General features: G+C 43.9%; 1 protein-coding gene across 2 annotated transcripts in view; it reads right to left on the bottom strand.

The window, feature by feature from the left end:
- BAIAP2L1 (BAR/IMD domain containing adaptor protein 2 like 1) overlaps positions 1–22551 on the bottom strand; it is a 96853-nt gene extending 74302 nt beyond the window's left edge. Inside the window, exon 1 of one of the 2 annotated variants that reach the window (XM_084762517.1) lies at positions 22208–22551. In XM_084762517.1, the coding sequence (XP_084618643.1) occupies positions 22208–22258 (51 nt within the window). In that variant the 5' untranslated portion in view covers positions 22259–22551. The remainder of the gene's footprint in view (positions 1–22207) is intronic. The other variant, XM_084762516.1, reaches the window with a different exon arrangement.
- Positions 22552–22938: the final 387 nt, after the last annotated feature.

The raw sequence follows: 22938 nt of genomic DNA, 5'->3' as shown, positions 1-22938 counted from the left end.
GCCAAGTTCCACAGCTTTACATTTTATGTTATTTTATACAGTTCTTTGTATGAATCGAGACAGATTTTAAAGTTGTGTGGCAAGAACATTTGTAACAAGAGTTAACTGAGGTTATTCTCAGACAGGCTGCATTTGAAGAAAGCTTTGCTTTCTCCTTCCTTGAGTGTTGCTGGGAGCTGCTGCTCCTGTCCTAAGCTTGCCAATATTTGATTGCCTCCTCAACCTTGGGGAAAGAATTAGTAAGCAAATTTGGCAAAGAGACAACTGCTTGAGGGCCAACAGATGGCCACAAGAGTCACATTGTTTGTGTCCGTCATGGACGTGGGGCACAAGCCTAGTCAAGGAAACTTAGGTAACTGAGATGGGGGTTTTTGAGGCATTAAGGTAGACCAGAAATATTATTTGTGCCAGCTGTGGTGATACATGCCAATAATCCCGGCACTTAGGAAGCTGAGACAGGAGGATTGAGAGATGGAAGCCAAGGCAGACTACTACACAGCAAGACCCTGTCTCAAAAAGCAAAATAAACAAAAACTTTATTCAAATATGTAAACACAAAAATGTTCCCTGTTCACTGGACGTGGTGGCGCATGCCTTTAATCCCAGCACTCAAGAGGCAGAGGCAGGAGGATCGCTGTGAGTTTGAGGCCAGTCTGGTCTACAAAGGGAGTCCAGGACAGCCAAGGCTACAAAGAGAAACCTTGTCTTGAAAAACCAAAAAAGAAAAAAAATATGTTCCCTGTTGCTGGGCAGTGGCACACACCTTTACTCGCAGCACTTGCGAGGCAGAGGCAAGCAGAGTTCTGTGAGTTCCAGGCCAGCCTGGTCTACAAGAGTTTCAGGCCAACCAAGACTGTTACACAGAGGAAACCCTGTCTCAAAAACAAAGTAAAACAAAAGCTCCCTGTCAAAGATGAGTAACATTTTGGCTCCCACAAATCTGTGCTGTGACATTATCTATTATATTATCTATCAAATGGCATTACTTACCTTTTGTATTATCTATAATCTGTAACATGCAATCAGGAGCAATGGGACGGCAAGTATAGGGGGCAAGGCACACTTTGAATAATTGGGTGAATAGCATCACCTCTCTGAGCTTTAGCCTGCTTTACAAAAGGGAAGTAGTGATGCTTTTTATTTCCTAAGAAGTATGAAGACTGAATGTAATAATCTGATGTTATGGAGCACTGACTTATTGTTTTATTACAGACCTATTTTTTTGCAGTTCTGTGATCAAAGCCAGAACCTTGTGCATGCTAGTCAAACCCTCCGCCACTAAGCCCCACCCCCAGCTCTAGGGAGCACTTACCCACTCTTCATAATACCTGCTGCTTGGTACACCCTGAACCAATTGTAATTAATATTGCAAGAGCAGAGCTCTAAAGTATTGGGTGATCTTCAAACAGATTCCTGTTGACTCAGGAGTATCTTGGTAACGTGGAAACAAACATATCAGCTCTCCTGCCTCAAAATGTCGTTATCAGGATGAGAGAGGTCACAACCACAAAACATCTAGAGAGGGGCCAACCACAGAAAGTTAGGGGTGTTCTTATCTGCTTTATTCAGCTGAGAGGCTTTGATTCTCATATTGCTTGTTTTCATTTGAAGTATCTGTTAATACTCATGGAGCTACATTCCTGGCTCTATAGCCAACATTTGACTTGAGTTTTATTTGATCCTAACCTCTTGGGTATTAGTTACCCCATTTGCTGATGAGATTAAGGATTTCTGAGGTATAACATCTTAAACCTTGATAAACATCCAATGGGCAGCCAGAGGGGCTCACTACCAACTTTTGCACTCACCCTGGTTCCTCAACAGTTCCTTCAAGTGAGTTGTGAAACACACTGGGATAAAAATGCTTTCATGTCAGGAAACTGCATTATCAGATATTATGGAAATAGCTACAGTATTTTTAAAAATTACTTTTTTTTTTTTTTACTGTAATTCACCTTTTTGTTAGTTTCTTTCGTTTTTTGTTTTTGTTTTTTTTTAAGACAGGGTCTCTCTGTGTAGCCTTGGCTGTCCTGGACTCCCTTTGTAGACCAGGCTGGCCTCGAACTCACAGTGATCCGCCTGCCTCTGCCTCCCGAGTGCTGGGATTAAAGGCGTGCACCACACCGGCTTGTAATTAATGTTCTAATAGCATCCTTACCCATACTCATTCTTGAGTTATTTCTAATCTCCTACTTTTGTTTCCCGTCTAAGAACAAAACAAAACAAGAAAACAAAAAGAGGAAGAAGAAAGAAGAATCTGGAGTGAGCAGGACAGCTAAGTTGGTGGAGGTGTTTGCTGTCAAGCTCACTGACTGACCAGAGTTTGTGCTACAGAACTCATATGGTTGAAAGAGAGAACAGAAACTTCTAAGTTGCTCTAACATCACACATGTACACACACACAAATACATTTTTTTCAGGCTTTTCTTTAAAAGAAAATAGTTTGTTTTTTTTTTAAAGGTGTAAAAGAGAGGCTGTAATCCCAGCACTCTAGGAGGCAGAAGCAGGCGGACCACTGCCCACTATCACATTTTGTACTTTTCTGCCTTTTGTTTTGATTTGTTTTGTTGAGACAGGGTTTCTCACTCTATAGATCAGGCTGGCCTCAAATTTAGAAATCCACCTGCCTCAGCCTCCCAAGGGCTGGGATTAAAGGTGCATGCCACCACTGCCTGGCTAACATTTTGTACTTTTTAATGGACACACATACAAATGTAAACACGCTTGTTACATAAAACATTGTATTTTGTCCATCTGTTTCTCCACCGAGTGGCAAACTGATTCTTACATCTTGTGCTACCACCAGCTGTGCAGTATTAAACTGTATGCCTCCTACACGCAGAGGTAAGAATTTATCCAAAAACAGAACTTCTGGGACACGGTGTGTGTGTGCTGGATTTAATTACACATACCACCAAACTGGAAGAAAGTGGCTGCAGCAATTTATAACCCCATAACTGCTACACAAAAATACCATTTTAGTACATCTTTGCCAATATTTTCAATTATTATAACGTTTGCCTACTTGATAGGTAATGGGCAAGCCCTCTACAGAAGTACCAAAAGCTGTTTTGAATTTCAGTATTAAAAGTCTATGTATCTGGTGGCTCAGGTTATAGCTCAAGGGAGTGCTTGTCTCACATGCACCAGGTTCTGGGTGATCCCCAGCACCCAGAAGCGAAAACAAAAACAAAAAGCAAAGCCCTCCAGGATGACACATCTAAAATCTATCTGATTAGAAGATGAGACACAATATAACGTAGATCCTGGTAAAATGTAAAGGGTTTATCTCCACTTCTCATGTTTGATTTTTGTGTTTTGGCAGCAGGGTGTGAGAAAGAAATACTTCGGACCAGGCCATTCCCTGCAACCGAGGCCCCACACTCCACCCCAGCCACCGTGTTCCGGGCCCTTGATAAGCTGCAAGTCTCAAAGAGCCACATCCATTCCTCCATGGGGAGTATTACTCGCTCCGCCCAGCTGAAGGCTCTGCTCTGGACACCAGGCCCAAGGGGCTCGACTCACCTTGTAGACACCTACCCTGACCCTCTTCTTCCCTCGGGCAGCGGTGACTGCAGCCTCCCTGTCCCCTTTGCTTTTGCTGTGCTCCTGTGTTTGTTGTTACCTTACATGATATTACCTGTTTACTCCCTGTCACCTTATTTGAAAGCATGTGTGAATTAAGGTCAAGGACCTGAGTTTAACCCCCACGGCACTGCTATCACCAGGAACAGGAGCTGTGCCAACCTTCAGTGTCCCACAGGGAGTGAGGTGGCAGTTTTTGGAAGTCGGTATTATGGCGAGGTGTGTGTGTTCAGGCTGCCTTGCTGCTTGCTGTCCCTCCAGCTCCACAGGTACAGCTGAACACACGGCTATAGACACAATGGCCCAGTGGGCCAATTAGCCATGAAGATCAAGCATGAGGTAATGGGGCCACTGCCTGCAACTTCATTAACTCAAAAGTAAAAGCTTCACTAGAGAATCATAAAAGCTACAAGGCTCTGCCCTCTGTCTACTAAGGTTTAACAGGCTTGCAAAATCTGAAAATACCAGAGTTATCCTTGTGAATTTTGCTCCCAAACCCTGTGTCCTTCCTAGCTGTCATTTATTATCCACACAGTAATGTGCCTCTTTTAAAAAGAGCACCTCATTAGAAACCATCCAAATGTCCATCAGCTAGTGAATATAAAAACAAAACGTTTTATATTCATACAATGAAAAATTGGCTATTAAAAAGGCATCAAGTGAGACTCAAGCTCCAACATGGGTGAATTCTACTATGCTCAGTAAAGAAGCCAGTCTCAGAAGACCACATATTGGGCTGGAGAGGTAGCTCCGTGGTATTTTAGTTTTCCATTCAGTGGAGGAATAGTTGGACAAAATACAATGTTTTATATGACAATATGTATATATTTGTGTGTGTGTCCATTAAAACATGCAAAATGTTGGCCAGGCAGTGGTAGCCTTTAATCCCAGTAGGTGGATTTTGAGTTTGAGGCCAGCCTGATCTACAGAGTGAGAAACCCTGTCTCAAAAAACCAAACTGGAGCCAGGTGTGGTGGCGCACGCCTTTAATCCCAGCACTCAGGAGGCAGAGGCAGGCGGATCGCTGTGAGTTCGAGGCTGGCCTGGCCTACAAATCGAGTCCAGGACAGCCAAGGCTACACAGAGAAACCCTGTCTTGAAAAAAACAAAAACAAACAACAACAACAAAACCAAACCAACCAATCAACCAACAAAAAAACAAAAAAAGGTTAAAAAAAAAAGTACAAAATGTGATTGTGAGTGGGGGTGAGTGAGTATTGTGAAGTGCTGGAAGGTGACACAGCCCCCAAGTATCACAGGGACACCTCAGTTTTGTTAAGGCCTTTCAGCTGATTATATGACACCAGAAATAAAAAGAGGAGGAGGCAGGGGCATTGACATTTACATGGAATAACCAGTGATGGAGACTCCATATGAAGTGAAGACAGTTGGCTTCTTGTTATGTTGAGATGGGTCTCACTACACAGCCCAGGTTGGCTTGGCTCTCACCATGTAAGCCATGATGGCCTCAAACTCACAGTCCTCCTCTCTTAGCACCCACATGGTGGAGCGTAAGAAATGATCCCGAAAGCCGTCCCCTGACTTCCATATACACATCATGGCATATATGACTCCCTTGATAAGCAGATGTTATAAACAAAAGAAATCGACAGCTTAAAAAACATAGCATCACTTTGACTGGTAAAGATTCACTCTATATCCTTAATGCTACCGGATGGGACAATGCAGTTGCTTATTCCTTGGTTGTGGCTAAACAGTTTACATATAGATAGATGATCCAGCTGGTGTGCGACCGCACATGCACAGACACACATGCACAGACACACACACACACACACACACACACACACACACACACTCCATGTATATAGAAGCCAGAGAACAACCCATGCATTCCTTAGGTGCTGTCCACCTCATTCATTCATTCATTCATTCATTCATTCATTCATTCAGACAGTCTGTCACTAGCTTGGGGCTCATGATTAAGCTAGACAGGTGGCCAGAGAGCCCCAAAGATCTTCCTGTCTCTGCTTCCCCAGTGCTGGGATTAAAGGCATGCACCACCACGCCTGGCTGGATTTTTTTATTTTAATGTGTGTTCCGGGGATTAAACCTAGATTTTCACGCTTGCCTACTGAGCTATTGTCACAGTTCAAGTCAGATGCCTCGAGATGAGGTCACCCATTGTCATCAGAGAACACGGGTTCAGGATGAGCAGAAAGTATCCTTGGCTTTTATGCCCATGTCACTGTCTGTAGCAATTGCCTCTCCCAGGGTAAAAAAAAAAAATCAATTGTCCCATTAGCAGAAAATGATAACACACCCATTTTGAGACAGATCTGCTGGATTAGCATCTGTCTTCCTAGCTATGGGTGGAGAAGGTGTTTGGCAAACATTTGTTTCCAAGAAAATTTAACCTTACTGTGTCCTTCTATAAAAAGAATTTCCATAGGAAATTCCCAGACCAGAGAAAACCCTCCATTGATCATTCATTATGACTTCAACAGCATTTCCCCTTCTTCCGTAAGGCAGGTTTTGGTTACACAGAATTATTTCTGCAAAAGTAGTCCTTTAGGGTACAAAGCTCACGTAGAAAGGCCTGTAGGCTCACTCGGACCTGTCCCTAGCCATGCGGCCTGATTGACACGAAGGTACTGGGGCAGTGAGGCAGCGAAGCACAGGGACAGCCCTCTGATGTAGAGGACTATTCTTGGGACAATCAAAGGAGCACCTTGTCCTGAGAGTCCCAATAATCAATCAAGGAGTCAGAAGCCAATATGACCACCCAGAATACAAGGTTTATACTGTCCGGTGCGATCCAGCTTCTATGAACGTCTATTCTACTGTCAAAGGAAAAGTTGGGGGTGGGTACATAGTTCAGTTGGCAGAGTGCTTGCATACCATGCCTTGTTCATCCGAAGCACCGCATAAAACAGGTATAGTGTGCCGGGCGTGGTGGCACACGCCTTTAATCTCAGCACTGGGGAGGCAGAGGCATGTGGATCGATGTGAGTTCGAGGCCAGCCTGGACTACAGAGTGAGTCCAGGACAGCCAAGGCTACACAGAGAGACCTTGTCTCAAAAAAAACCAAAAACACAAACCAAAACAACAACAAAACAAAACACAAACAACAAAAACAGGTATAGTGGCTAGGCCTGGAATTCCAGCACTTGGGAAAGGTAGGCAGGAAGATCAGGAATTCAAGGCTAGCCTCTGCTACAAGAGGTCAGCCTGGCCTACCACCCCATCAAACAAACAAAAAAGAAACAGACTGCCGTGAGGCATCCCCTGCTCCCTACTTGTTTAGGCAGCAAGGTCTCGTCCGGAGCTAAAGCACAACAAAACCAAATGAAAAGGCTTCTCTTCCACATAGGTAGGAGACTGCCCTGCAATTGTTTCTACCTTTTGAGTAAAGTTTTCAAGGCTGCCAAAATATATATATATATATATTTTTTTTCCAGAGCTTTCAAATCAGCATGCTAATATATAAAATCTATGTTCTCAATTATTTAAAAAAACACACATATGGGGGGTATGTGGAGGTGCACATCTATTATTCTGGCACTCAGGAAGCAAGAGCATCATGGCAAATTCACGGCTGTATGGACTACATAGTGTGAGTTCCAGGAGCGAGGGCTGCATAGTCAGACCTTGTCCAAAAGAAGTACATAAGCAGGCCGCTGAGACGGCCGAGCAGGTAAAGGTGCTTAGCTGCAGGCCTGATGACCCGAGCTTGATCTCTGGGACTCACATGGTACACGGAGAGAACCAAGTTCCAGAAGGTGTCCAGTAGCATGCTTCCGTTCACATATGATTTAAAAAAAAAAAAAAAGAGAGAGAGAGAGAGAGAGCAACAACAAAAACAAACAAATGAAAACACGGAAGAATGTAGTTAGGTGCATGCCTATAATGACAACTCTTGGGAGATTGAGAGTTCAATTCTGGGCTAGTGAGGCTCTGTCCCCAAAACAAAAATTAAATAACCAAAGTAACTCGGGGAGGCATGCATAGGTATCCTGACTTTATAGCCATCTGAGAAGTAAAACCAAGAATTAAAAAGTGATTGATAGCTCGTTTGAAGACTAGAAAGCTGCATTCTACTATAAACATTCGAGTTTAACATTTGTGTCAGGGAAGAATTATTCTAAGCCTCTTTCCCAGTGGTTCAAGTACAGGTGATTATACCAGACTTTAGGTTAGAAGACTCTATAATGCTAGGTAGCTACATACAGCTATACAACTGTAACTATATATTTGGCCCACCAGACAGGGGATTTTGGAATGTCACTCCAGAATTTTAGACTATGAACTTCAGAGAGAATAACAGTATCTATGACTAAAACAAAAACTGCCCAGAATTCCAACTACAATACTAGTGTCTCCATTATGGCTTCATAATGCTCTTTGCTTTGTTTGAAAGAATGAGCGTGCAAATAGATCTTCCTAGTCTAAAGTACAGTATCAGTTATATAACTTTAAATGTGAAAGTAACATTTCAACCAGAATCTGAATATGCACCTTTCCTTCTGGTATTTTCCAGAAATAAAAATAAATATGAGAATAAGTGGATCATGGCAAGAACTGGAAAATATGTATACATAAATTTCATTCTACTAACTCCATAAAGTCCTCCCACTATGATAGTTAAAACAACATTAAAAAAAACTAGCTGGGTGCAGTGGTGCACTACTGTAATCCCAGTGCTCCGGAGGCAGAGGCAGGAGGATCTCTGTGATTTCAAGGCCAGCCTGGTCTACAAAGCAAGCGTAGGACAGCCAGGGCTGTTACACAGAGAAACCCAGTCTCAAAAAACCTAAAAGTCAAAGCAAAACAACAACAGACCCTAGACACTTGTGCATCCTTTATTAGAAGCCCGCATCAAGGCTGGCCTTTCCCTAGGGCCATTCATCTGCAAAGAGGAATGAAAGGGAGACCCAGTTGCATGGCCAAATAAGGGAAAGAGTGTAAAAAACACCAAGGCAATCCAAAAGAAGATGGAGAAAAGCGAAAATGCAAATATTGGGTTGGAGGATGGCTCAGAAGGTAAACTTAACTCGTGGTGCAAGAAAGAAGACCTGAGTTTGAACCCCACTGGTTGTGCGGTGCAGGCGTCTGTAACCCCAGGGTACTCCTACGGGGAGACAGGATGTAGAGACAGGAGAATTGCCTGAAGCTTCCAAGCCAACTAGCCTAGAAAACCTGTCCCAAACAAGGAGAAAGATCAGGACAGACATGAGAGGTTGTAATCTGATCTCCGCATGTTTTCTGTGGCAAGCACACAACAGCACTCATTCACATGTAACACGCACATGCATGCATGCACACAAACATTTGAAATGCATATCGTTTTGAAATATAATTTTGTCACAGAAAAGGCATACACGGGGCCAGCGAGATGGTCTAGCAGGCAAAGGGGCTTGCCACTAAGCCTGGCAACCCGAATTTGATTTGTGGGACCCACGGCTGGAAGGAGAGGACCAACTCCAGAATATTGTTCTCAATCCTCTAAAAGCGTGTTGCTGCACGCACACATGTACCCAAATAACTTTTTTAAAAGGGCAGACATTAAGGAAATAATAATTGAGTCATTCTTGGGTTTAGAACAACTTTCAATGGAAATACACTCTGAAGGACTATACTAGACCATTTGGTTAAGTGGTCTAACCTGCACGCTTGCTGTTGGAGGGCAGAGGCGGGAGGATTTCTGTGAGTCTCAGGCCAGTCAGAGTGACATATTGAGACTTAAAAAAACAAAAACAAAAACCCCCCAAAACAGAAAAACAAACAATGGATTTGCAGGAAAGGCCGATTTATATGCTGTGTTGAACTTTGTTTAGAACCCCCCCAAAGTACTTAACAGCGACAGGAACTTCATCAGATCCAAGTGCACTCACTTCACACACGTGCTGTTTGCTGTTTTAGTTCAGCAGCTCTTTGTAGATTCCATTCTTATAGAATACTTGGGAAAACTCTAGCAAGTCCCAGACAAAGAGACAGATGATTCCACTGTGCGTTAAAACTGCACCCCTTGTAATCAGAGAGAAAAAATTAGAAAATCAAATAATTTTAAGACGTCCATGATCTTTACTTATATCCTCAGATCGAAGGACGAGGAGCAAAAATCTCTTTTAAATATATGCTCTTTTAGATTTGTGTGTGTGCCTGAGTGTGGGTATGTGCGTGTGAATGTGGCTGACCACAAAGATCGGAGGGTGTTTGATCCCCTGGACCTGCAATTAAAGTGGTTGTGAGCCACCAGTGGGGGTGCTGGACATTGAACTTGGGTCCTCTGCAAGGGCACTATGTAGTCTTAACCATGGAGCAATCTCTACAGCCCCTAAAGTATATAATTTTTTGTGTCTCCTCCTCCTCTTCCTCTTTCTCCTCCTCTTGGTTTTTCAAGCCATGATTTTTTTTTTTTCTGTGTATAGCTCTGGCTGTCCTGGAACTTACTTTATAGACCAGGCTGGCCTCAAGCTCACAGATATCCACCTGCCTATGCCTCACAAGCGCTGGAATTAAAGGAATGCACCACCACGCCCAGCTTCATCAACTTCTTTAGATATCCAACATCTCAAAAGCGTCTTACAAATTGCCTTTTTTGGTTTTGGTTTGGTTTGGTTTTTCCCCACAGAAACAGGGTCTCTCTGTGTAGCCTTGGCTGTCCTGGAATCGATTTGTAGACCAGGCTGGCCTCGAACTCACAGAGATTTGCTTGCCTCTGCCTCCTGAGTGCTGGGATTAAAGGCATGGGCCACCATGCCCGGCACAAATTGCCTTAAAAAAAAAAACCTCTCAAACATAATTTCTGTTTGTCTAATCTTGAAACAAAACAAAGTTTAAAGAAATGACTAGACAAACAAGGCCTGGGGCTAAGCCTGGGATCCTAGCTACTTAGGGCAATTTAGTGAGAAAGAAAAGTAAACAAACAAAAATGTAAAAAGCTAGGCTTAGTGGCACACACTTTTAATCCCAGCACTTGGGAGGCACAGGCAGGGGGATCTTTATGAGTTCAAGACCAGCTTGGACTACAAAGAAATTTAGGACAGACAGGGCTGTTACACAGAGTAACCCTGTCTTGAAAAACCTAAAAAAAAAAGAAAGAAAAAAAGAAAAGGAAGAGGAAAAAGAGGGTTAGAAGTAGTAGAGCATCTCCAAGTATGACTCGGTAGTAAAAATTGCCTAGTGTGCTGTTTTATCCATAGTACTGCAAAAACGAAAAGGAAGAAAAAAAAAAAAGATAAACGAACAAGAAAGGCAACACCACTCTAGGTCAGGTCAAGGAAACAGTCGATGGCACTGGGCAGGCCAAGGCTGAGGGCAAAGGCTGGAAGTGTGAAACTTTGGGATGTTGTCCTGTCTCTAGCTATGCAGACCCTGCTGCTTTATTCTCCACGGTGGTTTCTGGTGTTGACCACAGGGCCTGGGCGCAGCTAGCTGTGGTACGTCAGAAAACAGCTGAAGCAATCATGGATGCTTGCGGTAAGCTTGGTAGATGCTTAACAGATAACAGGGGTTTGAAACCAGGTTGTTGTTATTATTGCCACTTTCTCAGTCCCCTGGCTTAAGGAGCAGGTAACAATTTTAGTTGTGAGAACGTGATGAGTACCAATTGTAAGTGTTTACCTTATTCACACCTGCGTGTGAGCAGGTTCGTGTGCCTGTACGCATGTGGAGGCCGGACGAGGACGGGATATCGTGTTCTATCACTGTCCTCTCTCTTCCCTGGAGACAAGGCCTCTCCTAATACCTGGAGCGAGGCTAGTGGCCAGCAGTTCCTGCCATCCTCCTGCCTCTATGCTGCACAGTGCTGCTGTCATAGGCAAGCCTGTGGCCATGCCCAGGGTTTTATATGGGAACTGAATTAGACCTCAGGTCCCTATGCTTTCACTCCAGGAGTCAGTCTCTGACAAGCATCTGAAAGTGACAGGACTGTTGCCTGTAACTTTCTTAGGAAGTCACGGGCCCAGCTCTGTACTTAAGAGTGGCGGACCTGTCCCGGGGGTATACTCTCATCAGATGAACTTCCCCATACCTTTCACAGGTTATCGCTAGAATGTGACCTGGACACAGTCGAACCTAGTGCTGGGATTAAAGACATGTGCCACCACACCCAGCCAGATCTTTATTTTTAAAAAGTGGTGTGTGTGTGTGTGTGTGTGTGTGTGTGTGTGTGTGTGTATGTGTGTGCGTAGGTGTACATGTGAGTGCAGTGGAGGCCAGAAGAGTCTGTTGGCTCCAGGAATCACAGGCAGTGTGTCTGGGCGGTAGGGACCTAAACTAAAGGCCACTGTAAGGATGGCAATGCTATTATCTGCTCAGCCATCTCTCTAGCTCTTGCTACCAAGTTTCATAGCTTCAGGACTTTCAGTCTCCAAAGCACCAAATAAATAAAGCAGTTGAAGCAACAAACTGGAGGGCATCTCAACCTCCTGCTGTTACCGGGCCAAATGTGCAGCTCTCCGGGCTGTTAACAAGCCTTTAGACCTCCATTTTACTCCTTGTTTTGGGAACACACTGGCAACATTTTTTTCCTGTAGAAAGAGAGAGAGAAAACTGCAACATTTTACCTCATCTACACTTGTCTCACTCTTATCTACAGTAACAGTTACAACCAGTGACTAACCAGAAAGAGAATTAAAGTAGAGAAACAGAAAATATTGAAGTAAGGCTGCTGAAAATAAGAACAGAGGCATACAGGTCTGAATAGTCACAATGCCATGTGGTTACTTTGTAAATACCCATAAATTCCAAATTATAAATTACACTAATAGTGGTAGACCTGAAATCTTGGGCGTTCTAGACGGTGTCTGTATTCTATACATTGTTGATAGACATGTTTTTCTGTGATAAACACATAAAATCTCTCTCTGGATTAAAAAAAAAAAGGAATTTTAAAATAGCTCTATAATGGCTGGAGTTCAGGGTAAGGTGCACAATGCATATTACAGCATTATTCGGCGCATCTTTTCTTTAAATGCGGCAGCCCTTGGACTCACGGCTCCCTTCTGGGAATTGAACTTTGGGAAATCAACCTGGATTGGGACAAAGCTTTATCTGCAGCCACGCCCACTGCAGCGTCTTAATAGCAACATCCTGGCAGTGATCTATATCTAACAACAGGGCTGAATCAATAAATGATGACGAAGAATTTTAGAATATTGTGGAGTCATCAAAATGATGAAGCACCAAATACTGACCGACATGGAAATATATTCTGGAAAGAGTTGACTACAGCAGTCAGTGTTATCTATGCATTATTATGAGATTCAGAATGACTTTTTTTTTTTAGAATTTTTATAGAAATTTTGGAAATATTTTGCTATCAGTGAAAACCAGTCTTAAAAACACTCTAACAAATGTGGGAAATGGGGAAAAGTATACCTTTTTGGACTTGTTCTCAAGCATATACAATTATAATGCTGGTGGCGCACGCCTTTAATTCCAGCACTCGGGGGAGGTAGAGGCAGGTGAATTCCTGTGGGTTCGAGGCTAGCCTGATTTACAATGCAAGTCCAGGACAGCCAAGGGTACACAGAGAAACTCTGTCTCAAAAAACAAAAAACAAACTAAAAAAAAAAAAAAGACATTTCTGGCCAGGTGTAGTGGCACATGCCTTTAATTTGTGAGTCTGAATTCTAGACCAGCCTAGAATTTACGTAGTGAGACCTCGTTTCAAGAACAGGCACACAACAACAACAAAACCATGGACACAAGCACACATACACACACACACACACACACACACACACACACACACACACACCAAACAAACAAACAAACAAAACATTTTCTGGACCACAGAGATGTTTTAATTGATATAGAACCCTCCAGCAAGCATGAAGACCTGAGTTGGGATCCTTAGTACCTTGTAAACATCAAGTACAGCAGCAGCCATGTCTGTAATCCCAGCTCAGGGGGTGGAGACCCAGGCACAAGAGCATCCCTAGAGCACATTGGTCAGCTAGGCTAACATGATCAAAAAGCTCCATGTTTAGTGAGAGACCCTGTCTAAAAACACAGTGATGAGTAATTGGTGATGACACCTGATGTTGACATCTGGCTTCCAAATACATATGTATACATCCATACAAATATGCATATACATGCCCCCCCACACAGAGAATATCAATCAGATAGACAGAGACACAAAACATTTCCTTTAGCAGATATCAGTCCTGAAATTTCTGGATTAAACTGTAACTCACTGAAACTTTTTAAAAAGTAGTTTACGCCAGGTGGTGGCGGCGGCACACGCCTTTAATCCCAGCACTCAGGTGGCAGAGGACGGCGGATCTCCGTGAGTTGGAGGCCAGCCTGGTCTACAAAGTTAGTCCAGGCAACCAGGACTATACAGAGAAACCCTGTCTCAAAAACAAAAAACCAGCTTACTGTGTCCATACCAATAAAGTCTATATATTTCCAAGAAAAGTTACATAGAAAGAGAAAGGTATTTTCATTAATATTCAATTAGCAAGAAAATCCAATTGACTAACTCTGCACTCTATTTTAAGTATCCCAGTGTATTTAAATAGAACTCATCTAGGTTTTGGATGTCTCTTCCACAATAAAACTTTTTAATATATTCAGTTATGACAGTGTGGAGACTAATAAAGTTAGTGTTTTACTATAGTGAAAACCGTAACAATACAACCCAAGACCCACAATCCCTAGGTCCTGGTTCTGTCTCTGACAATGTGTCCCCCTACCAGATTCATGAGGCTGTAGGCATAGCACACAGAAACATCATCAGCAAGTCTAGGACAAACTTTTTTTTTTTTTTTGATTTTTCAAGACAAGTTTTCTCTGTGTAGCCTTGGCTGTCCTGGACTCACTTTGTAGACCAGGCTGGCCTCGAACTCACAGCAATCTACCTGCCTCTGGCTCCCCGAGTGCTGGGATTAAAGGTGTGCGCCACCACGCCCGGCTGGGACAAACATTCTGAATGTCAAATTTTCATTTACACATAACTATCGGAGAGCAAAAATGAACAGCGAAGACCAACAACAATATCAATTTGGGGCAAGGTTATATTTGGGCAAGGCTACAGAGTTGCTGGCACTCTCATAGGCTGCCTGGAGGGAAGTTGGGGGCAGGCAAGCAGTACAGCCACTGTGGAAAACCGCTCAGCATTTCCTACTAAATCTCAAGATGCAAATGTGTCACACGTAGTGTATTTCTATGTGCATACCCAAGACACGCGAGGACTGTTGACTATCAGACATGTGCCAGAGCCAGAGTGTTGTAAGGCATCACTTGTGACAGCCTGGAGAAACGTGAAAACAGCCCACATGTCCGTGACATATCCTGATGGTAAAATATCCATCAGCAACAAGAATGAACCATGACAATTATTCTACCAACATGGATGAATTTGATAACCACTCTGGGTAAAGGACAAATAAAACAGCAAATACCATTAGAGGTTAAGAGTGCCTACCCATGCTGGTACAGTGACTGGAGGGTGGCACAAAGGCAGATGACGGGGGGGGGGGGGGGGGGGGGGGGCTTGTCATAGTCTACTTCTTGATCTGGGTGCTCGTCACACAGTGTTTAGTTTGTGACAAGGTAGTGAGCCATGTGTACTAAGGCACGTCTATCTTTACATAAAGTGTAATTCAATAAAAAGTTTTACAAATAAACGTATTTGCCTGTGTCACAAGTTAAGTCAAGGTCAGTGCAGCTTTTGTGATAGTTTTTACTTTGTATCTACAGAATAAACATCCACATGGAATGTCAGAGGGGGAAAAAAATAAGACCTTTCAACTCCACACACATTAGGTTTCCTTTGCAGGTCTGCGCAAGGCCAGACTTCATGTTAAGTACTGAAAAGTGTCTCAGATATAAACGTAATAAGCTACGTAAACCTCACAGAGAGAGGGTGCCAGTGCTCTAAGTGGGCCCAACCTCCCTCATTTCACAATGAAGGGTGCGACACAGCCAAGTTGTCATAGTTGTAAAACTCCTTAGCAACAAAAACGTGTTTTGATAGCAAACAGCAAACTATTATTTGTTTGCTTTATATTTTTATTTTGCTAAACAAAAAGCTAAACTACTGGGCTGTTCCCATTCGTACTCAAAACCTGGCAACTCTTTCTGTTGTTCCCTGGCACGGGGTTCTTACACCCATTTTTAGTCACTGGAGAGCTAAGAGCACGTTGCCTACACTTAGGCAAATCTCATTTTATCTTGAGGATTCCTGAAGGAAGAAGAGTTATAGGAAAAGATAGAATTTCCAAATAGTGTACAGAGCTACAGAAATCAATATACGAAATATGCCTCAGAGAGCAGTCTTTGTTGTTTTACTTTTTTTTTTTTTTCTGAGACAAGGTCTCTCTGTGTAGCCTTGGCTGTCCAGACTCGCTTTGTAGACCAGGCTGGCCTCGAACTTACAGCAATCCACCTGCCTCTGCCTCCCAAGTGCTGGGATTAAAGGTGTGCGCCACCACACCCGGCTCTGTTTTTACTTTTTAAAAAAGGTACTAATTTTTAAAAAATGGTTTATTTTTATTTATGTGATATGTGTGTGTTAATGTGTGTGTATGTTCGCGCATGTATGTGTGAGGGTGTGTGCCATGTGTATGCAGGTACCCAAAGAGGCCAGAAGCGGACATGTGATTCCTTTGAGCTGGAGTTGCAGGCAGTTGTGAGCACTTAACACACGTGCTGGGATGCAAACTCAGGTCCCTCTGGAAGAGCAGTTCACACTTCTAACAGCTGAGCCAACTCTCCAACACTTGCTTTTTTACTTTTCTCAGATAGCATCTTACTCTGTGGCCGAGGCTGCTCTTAACTCACAGGCGTTCTCCAGCCTTAGCCTCCCAGTACACTCCGCAGGAAAGGTTCTTATAAAGTCATTTTAAAGCTTTCCACACCAGACTTGTCTGTCCACTCCAGAAAGCAGACCCTTTCACTTGCACAACCCCCATTAAACTCAAACTGAGAAAGCAAACAAGGAAACACAGGCCCTGATGATGGCTTGCTCTACGCAGTAAAAGAACAAAAGCATCTCAGTTTCTTCCTGCCTTCCTTTCATTTTTAGTTTTATCCTTTTTTATTTTTGGAGACAGGGTTTCTCTGTGTAACCTTGGCTGCCCTGAACTTACTTTGTAGACCACCAGGCTGGCCTCGAACTCACAGAGATCCACCTGCCTCTGCCTCCCTCAGTGCTGGGATAAGAGGCGTGTGACACCGCGCCCAGCTCCTCCTTAAAGGTTTGTTCAAAACACGTCCACGATGATGAATTTCCAGAAAAGGGGGGAAATTTGAGTGATATTTTAGATCACCAAAGTATGAAAATATATTTGGTGCGTATATTTGTTGGCCACCAGAAACTGAATCACTATTCAGAGGCGCTGGGAGTAAATGGCTGAAGCCAGATCTCAGTTCTTCGATTTAAAAATGGTTGGTGCTAAAGATGGCTCAGCAGTGGCAGCTCTTGCAGAGGAGCGGGGCTCAACCCTCAGCACCCACAAGGCAGCTCAGAACTGCCTGTAACTCTAGTTCCAGAGGATCTGACATCTCTTCTGTCCTCTACGGACACCAGGTATGCAGGTGGGGCACATAGATACATGCAAGTAAACACATAAAATAAAATTTTAAATAAATATTTTAAAAAACGGTAATAAATACAAAATCCACATCTACCTTTGGGGGGTAGATGTAGCATTAAAATGACAGGAAATATTCTATGAAAACATCAAAGGAGAGAGCCAGAGATCTGAACACAGGATTAAACACTTAAGTTGATTTAATGTGCATTGGTTCAACAAATACACCTTCAAACCAGGAACTGTTCTAGGCGCTTGAAATACAACAATACAAAGCTGTTTACCTTGTACGGCTCACATTCCCGTTGGGGAGGAAAGAGAGATGAACAAACATAACGAATAAACATGGCACACAGCATATCTTACAGCTGTAAATTTTATGGGGGAAAAGGTAAAGTAGTTTAAGGTGGGGTTGGGAGCTTGGTAAAGCTGACATTTACCAACTGACTGCTTTATGTGAAGCATTTTGTTGTATTATTTTCCCCTTGAAACAGAGTCTAACTGTGTAGCCCTGGGTCACCTGAACTCACTTTACAGACCTCGCTGGCCTTGAACTCACGGAGATCCACGTGCATCTCTCTGTCTCCTGAGTGCTGGGATTAATGATGTGTGCCACCATGCCCTGCACAACTCTTTTTAAAACTAAAATTGGGGTTTGGGAAATGACTCAGTGGGGAAGTATTGTTTTTTTTTTTTCATAAGTCTAAGAAGTTTAGTATAGACCTCCAGCGACAGCGTAAAAACTCAGTGGAGGCAGTGTGTACCTGAAATCCCAGCACTGGTGATGCAAGCGCAGACGTCTGTTTGGGGCTCAGTAGCCAGCCAGTGTAGCTAGTAGGGGGAACTTCTAAGTTCAGTCAGAGTTCATGTCTCAAAAATAAGGTGGAAAGTGATTGAGAAAGACGCGATGTAGACCTCTGTTCTCCACTACTTACACACATGTACACACATGTACACACATGTACACACACACACACCCCACTCTAAATTGTTCCTTGGTACCACATATAATTTTGTGAAGACTGAAAAGGATAGCTTTTGAAACTACAGTTGGTACTAAATGCGTGTTCTTCCTCCATGGATGCTAGGAGCAGAATTGGAGTCCTCTGGAAGAGCAGTAAATGCTGAGCCATCTCTCCAGCTTCCATGTATTTTTTTTCTCTAAGGTGTGTGTGTGTGTGTGTGTGTGTGTGTGTGTGTGTGTGTGTGTGTGTGTGTGTGTGTTGTACCTTAGTTCCTTAACAGGATGATCTTACTATGCTGGTGGCAATGGATGAAGATGGTGTCTACATCGCTTTCTGTCTTTCCTTTGTGAGTGTCCTTTCCTCCCTTCGCTCATTATAAGACTCACACAGGTAGGGCGTCCCTGCAGTACCACATCCGGTCTGCCTCAGTTTCCCAAAGAATTTAAGGTTCTAACTGCTAGGAAGGTGGTGGTTCCTCTTAGGCAAAGTTGTTTGACCTTTACTTCACCCTCATTCACTAAAGGGTGCATTCATCAGAAAACCGTGCAAAATCATAAAAACAGCTTTTGAGGGCAAATTAGGGGCACACCGTAGACTAAGCATGGGAAGGAGATTGGGGTTGTTGGCTAAACTCAAATTATCAACAGAACGTCATATTTCAGTGCTCGTTATCATGCTATTTGTTAGCATGGATGTCTAGGTAGTCATTTGTCTAAGTACATTTTTTAAAAAACTAAGCCAATGTGATGTGATATATATATATATATATGATATCTGACACTGCATAGAGGATCACGCTACTTAACCAACCTCCCATTGCTATAAAAAAATTTATTCCTTTATTTAAAAGATATTTGAGTATTAAACACACACATACAACTAAAACCCAGACAGGCAAGACATTAAATCTCATTTGCAGGTGGCCTCTGTAATCGTACCTGCTTAGGTTGTGTTTCTGTTAGTAAAATATTGTAGACTGCTAGGTAACACAAAGAGAAATCTGTTTTTAAAAGACCACGCCATTCACCAACATTGCCAGTAGAATTTTCGCAATTGAACTTAAATTGTTTCTAGCCTTGATTATAATAAAAGGCCTTTCAGGCTTCCAATCTCCCTGAAAATGCAACGTTTAACTGTGCACGTCCTTAGAGGCAAACCATGAGCTAACAGCCTTCACTTTGTATTATAGAACCTCCTGTCTGGTGTTGTGATTTTTTTTTTTTTTAATCCCATTATCTCCACATTTAAAAAGAAAAGAAAAGAAAAGAAAAGAAAACCTGATCCTAAAATACTAACAAGGAAATGCTGGTTAAAATCAATTGACACTTAGCAAGCTTTTGAAATGTTTTTGACACCTGGGAATGGAAACCAATAAAGCACTGGTCTCTGATCTTCAACCTATTATGAACTTTCCAAAATGAAAATGAGGCAGAATGGTGGTGTACGCTTTCAATCCCAGCTCTGGGGAGGCTGAGGCAGAAAGATCATGAGTCTGAGTCCACCCTAGGCTAAATAGTGAGTTCAGAGGGAGGCTGGGTTAGATTACATACACAAGAGTGTCTCAGAAAAGAAAAACAAAACAGAGCTGGACCTGGCGGCAGCACACGCCTTTAATCCCAGTAAAGGCAGGCGGATCTCTGTGAGTTCGAGGCCAGCTTGGTCTACAGAGTGAGTTCCAGGACAGCCAAAGCTGTCACCAAAAAGAAAGAAACAAAGAACAAAGCTGGGCGTGGTGGCGCACGCCTTTAATCCCAGCACTCGGGAGGCAGAGGCTGGCGGATCGCTGTGAGTTCGAGGCCAGCCTGGTCTACAAAGTGAATCCAGGACAGCCAAGGCTACACAGAGAGACCCTGTCTCGAAAAACAAAAACAAACAAACAGACAAAACAACAAACAAAAAACCAGCCAGGAGTGGTAGCTCTTTAACCCCAACACTTAGGAGGACGCAGAGAAATGTAGACCTCTGAATCTTAGGCCAACCTGGTTTACATATCAAGTTGCAAGCCAGTTTGGGCTAAGTAGTGAGACCCTGTCTTTAAATAAGTAAGAAAAACAAAACATCCTAAGGAAGATTTACTATGCCTTATGTCTACAAATATGCACAACCAAAACAATAAAATCAATTTTCCTCTTGCCCCAGAGTTCTGTGTATAAAAAGACATGCCAAAGTGGTTAGTATCTGTGGTACTATAATTTGCTTGCACACACCCCAACCAAAGATTTCTCAGTCAAAAGTGAGAAAAAGCAGTTTACCCAGAACATCTGATTGCTTGTCTCAAGTTATTTTCTTTCCAGACTAGCAAGATAAACAATCCGTGTGTTTGAGAAACGTCAGTGCTCCTGTATTTTCTACCTAAGCAGATACTCCAATTCCATACAAACTACAATAAATAACCTACACTCCTCAGCTACGGTTTCTCCTTAACTATCATCTGAGTAACTTGTCTCCCCCAAGGCTAAGAGTTAAGAGTCAGCAGCCTACGCCTCCAATTTTACCACCGTCAGATCATTTAAGTAGGAACAATCTCACTCGAAACATAAGGCTTTAAACATTCAAATTTCTGGCATTTTGAAAATTGCAGCTCATTAAGGAAACACACCAAGAGGAACAGGCTTTTGTCACAGTTGCAAACCTCCAAAATAATAACAATAAGGTCTACTTAGTCTATCTAGAAAATGTAATTCATGTTAAGTGTTATAGTACACATATGGGGGTGTGGCTAAATTTGGAGCATCAGTGGATTCTGAAAATATCTTTATGTTGTTTTAAAATTATTTTCCACTCTACTCCTTTTACTCTTCCTCTGTTCTGTCTCTCTCTCTCTTGGGGTACCCTACCCCTCTTTCCTTCTGCTTCCCCCCCCACGCTCATTTAATAAACGCTTCTATAACATTTAAAAATATATGATTTTCCAGCAAGTCAACAAACCCCTCTGATTTCAGGAACTTGCAAATCTAGAAACTCAGTTTTAGGGATTAAAAAAAAAAAAATCTACAGAAATGACCAAAGAGTGTGATTTAACCGTGACTACAAGCAAATTTAGAGAACTTTAAATCATGGAGGCTGGGGGTAGTGTGTGTGTGTGTGTGTGTCTGTGTGTGCGCCTAAGTGGAATTAAAACAAAAGTTGTTTTGTATTCTATTAATAGCAGATGATTAAACGCATATCTTATTTCAAATGGAATTCATTTATAAGTACTTAAACTTACTAAACTGGCCACTAATCCCATGTCTGTTTCTGGAAAAATTCTCTCACATAACATGCAAGTTAAGCGACCAATCACCACTCGTTCTGTCAGCTTAGGTCAATTCTTATTAAAATCTCAGTGCTCTCTGACTCAAATAACTTCCCCAAATCACTGAGGTAGAAAAAAGCCAAACGCGGTCTAACGTGCTTAAATACATTGTGTAGAGGTATAAAAGTGTCAAAACGGTAACAGCAAACAACAACACAATAACCAAAAGAAAAGCCAAATTGAATTTGAAAGCTGCTTGTATGAAACAGTCCGAGAGGGGGACGGCTTTTCAAGTCTTCCCAAGAGCAGACTCGCTGGCAGCCAAGAAAATTCCCTGAGCCCAGGGAGCCAGGTGAGCCTGGCGACGGATTCCTAATTACGGAGGAGTTCCTTCCCTACATTCTTGTGCGCTTTCTTTTCTCGAAGGAAACTCTAGCTTCTCTCTCTCTCTCTCTCTCTCTCTCTCTCTCTCTCTCTCTCTCTCTCTCTCTCCTCTCTCTGATCTGGGAAGGGTTTACCCCCAACGGACAGACCAGCACAGCCACTGATCACTAAGAGAAGTTGTGGGGAGGACAAGGACCTCGGGGACCCCCACAGACTGTCGTACACGTCTCCAATCCCCTTCCCCCAACACGGCTCCCTGGGAGTCTCCGAGGGTCCAGGGGGAGGGGAGACCCTTCCCATGGAAAGTCCCCCACTTTATCTCAAAAGTGAAAAAGAATCTCTACCTACCCGCCGTGGCGACAGTGGTCAGCTGCTTAGCAGGGCTCACCACGTTCCTTGGCCTGGAACCCTGGAGTCCCCAAGTCTCTGAGCCTCCCAGCCTCCGCCCTCAGCCTCCGAACCCCGACCCCAAAGGGTCCCGGACCTCCTTTCTCCGGTCTCGGTCCCCGCCAAGTCCCACACTCACCCGGTACGTGTTCTCCGTGAGCCGGTTCACCTCCTCCGGCCCCCGAGACATGGCTGCAGCCTCCGGGAGGGCGAGCGCGGGAGGACGCGGCGGGGCCTCGTGGCCGCCGGACTCCGGGCGGCGGGAGCGCCTAGGACTTGCGACTGAGCGGCCCTCGAGAGTCGGCTGCCGCCGCGGCCGTCAGCGGGACAGAGCCAGTGCGCGTCTCCGCTGCCAAAACGTCAAAACTTTGCTGCGCCGGGACCTGTGAGGAGCTGGAAGTTAAACGCAGCCTGACGCGGCTGGGACTAGCAGAAGGACGGGCAGCCCCACCTGAGGCGGGAGGAGTGGGAGGGGCTGACCGGCCAGAGGGCGGGGAAGCCCCACCTGAGGTGGGCGTGGTCTGTGCTGGGTAAGTTGGAGTGGGCGGGGCGGCCTCCGGCCTGGTGGGTGGGGCGGTCCCCGTAGAAGCAACTGCGGGGGGACTGGGAGGAGACTTGTTGCGCTAGGTGGGCGTGGCCTAGAGGCTTGCAGCGCGGAGCAGAAGCCCGGCCAGCTTGCAGGACTGATTGGCCCCAGCTGAGGCGATGGAGGAAGGGGTGGGGGACTGAGGGGGCCAACGGAAGGGAGAAACCAAGGGGAGTAGACGCGCCCCTCCTGGAGCCTGAAATGGCCTGCTGGGCGTGGCCTACATGGCGGATGGGCGTGGCCGAAACAAGCCGGGACAGAGTGGACGAAGCAGCCCTAGCAGA

The sequence above is a fragment of the Acomys minous genome, assembly GCF_964271855.1.
Source record: "Acomys minous genome assembly, chromosome: 16".
Classification (NCBI taxonomy): domain Eukaryota; kingdom Metazoa; phylum Chordata; class Mammalia; order Rodentia; family Muridae; genus Acomys; species Acomys minous.
Note: the sequence above shows the minus strand (reverse complement) of the source record. Positions and strands in the feature narration are given on the sequence as shown.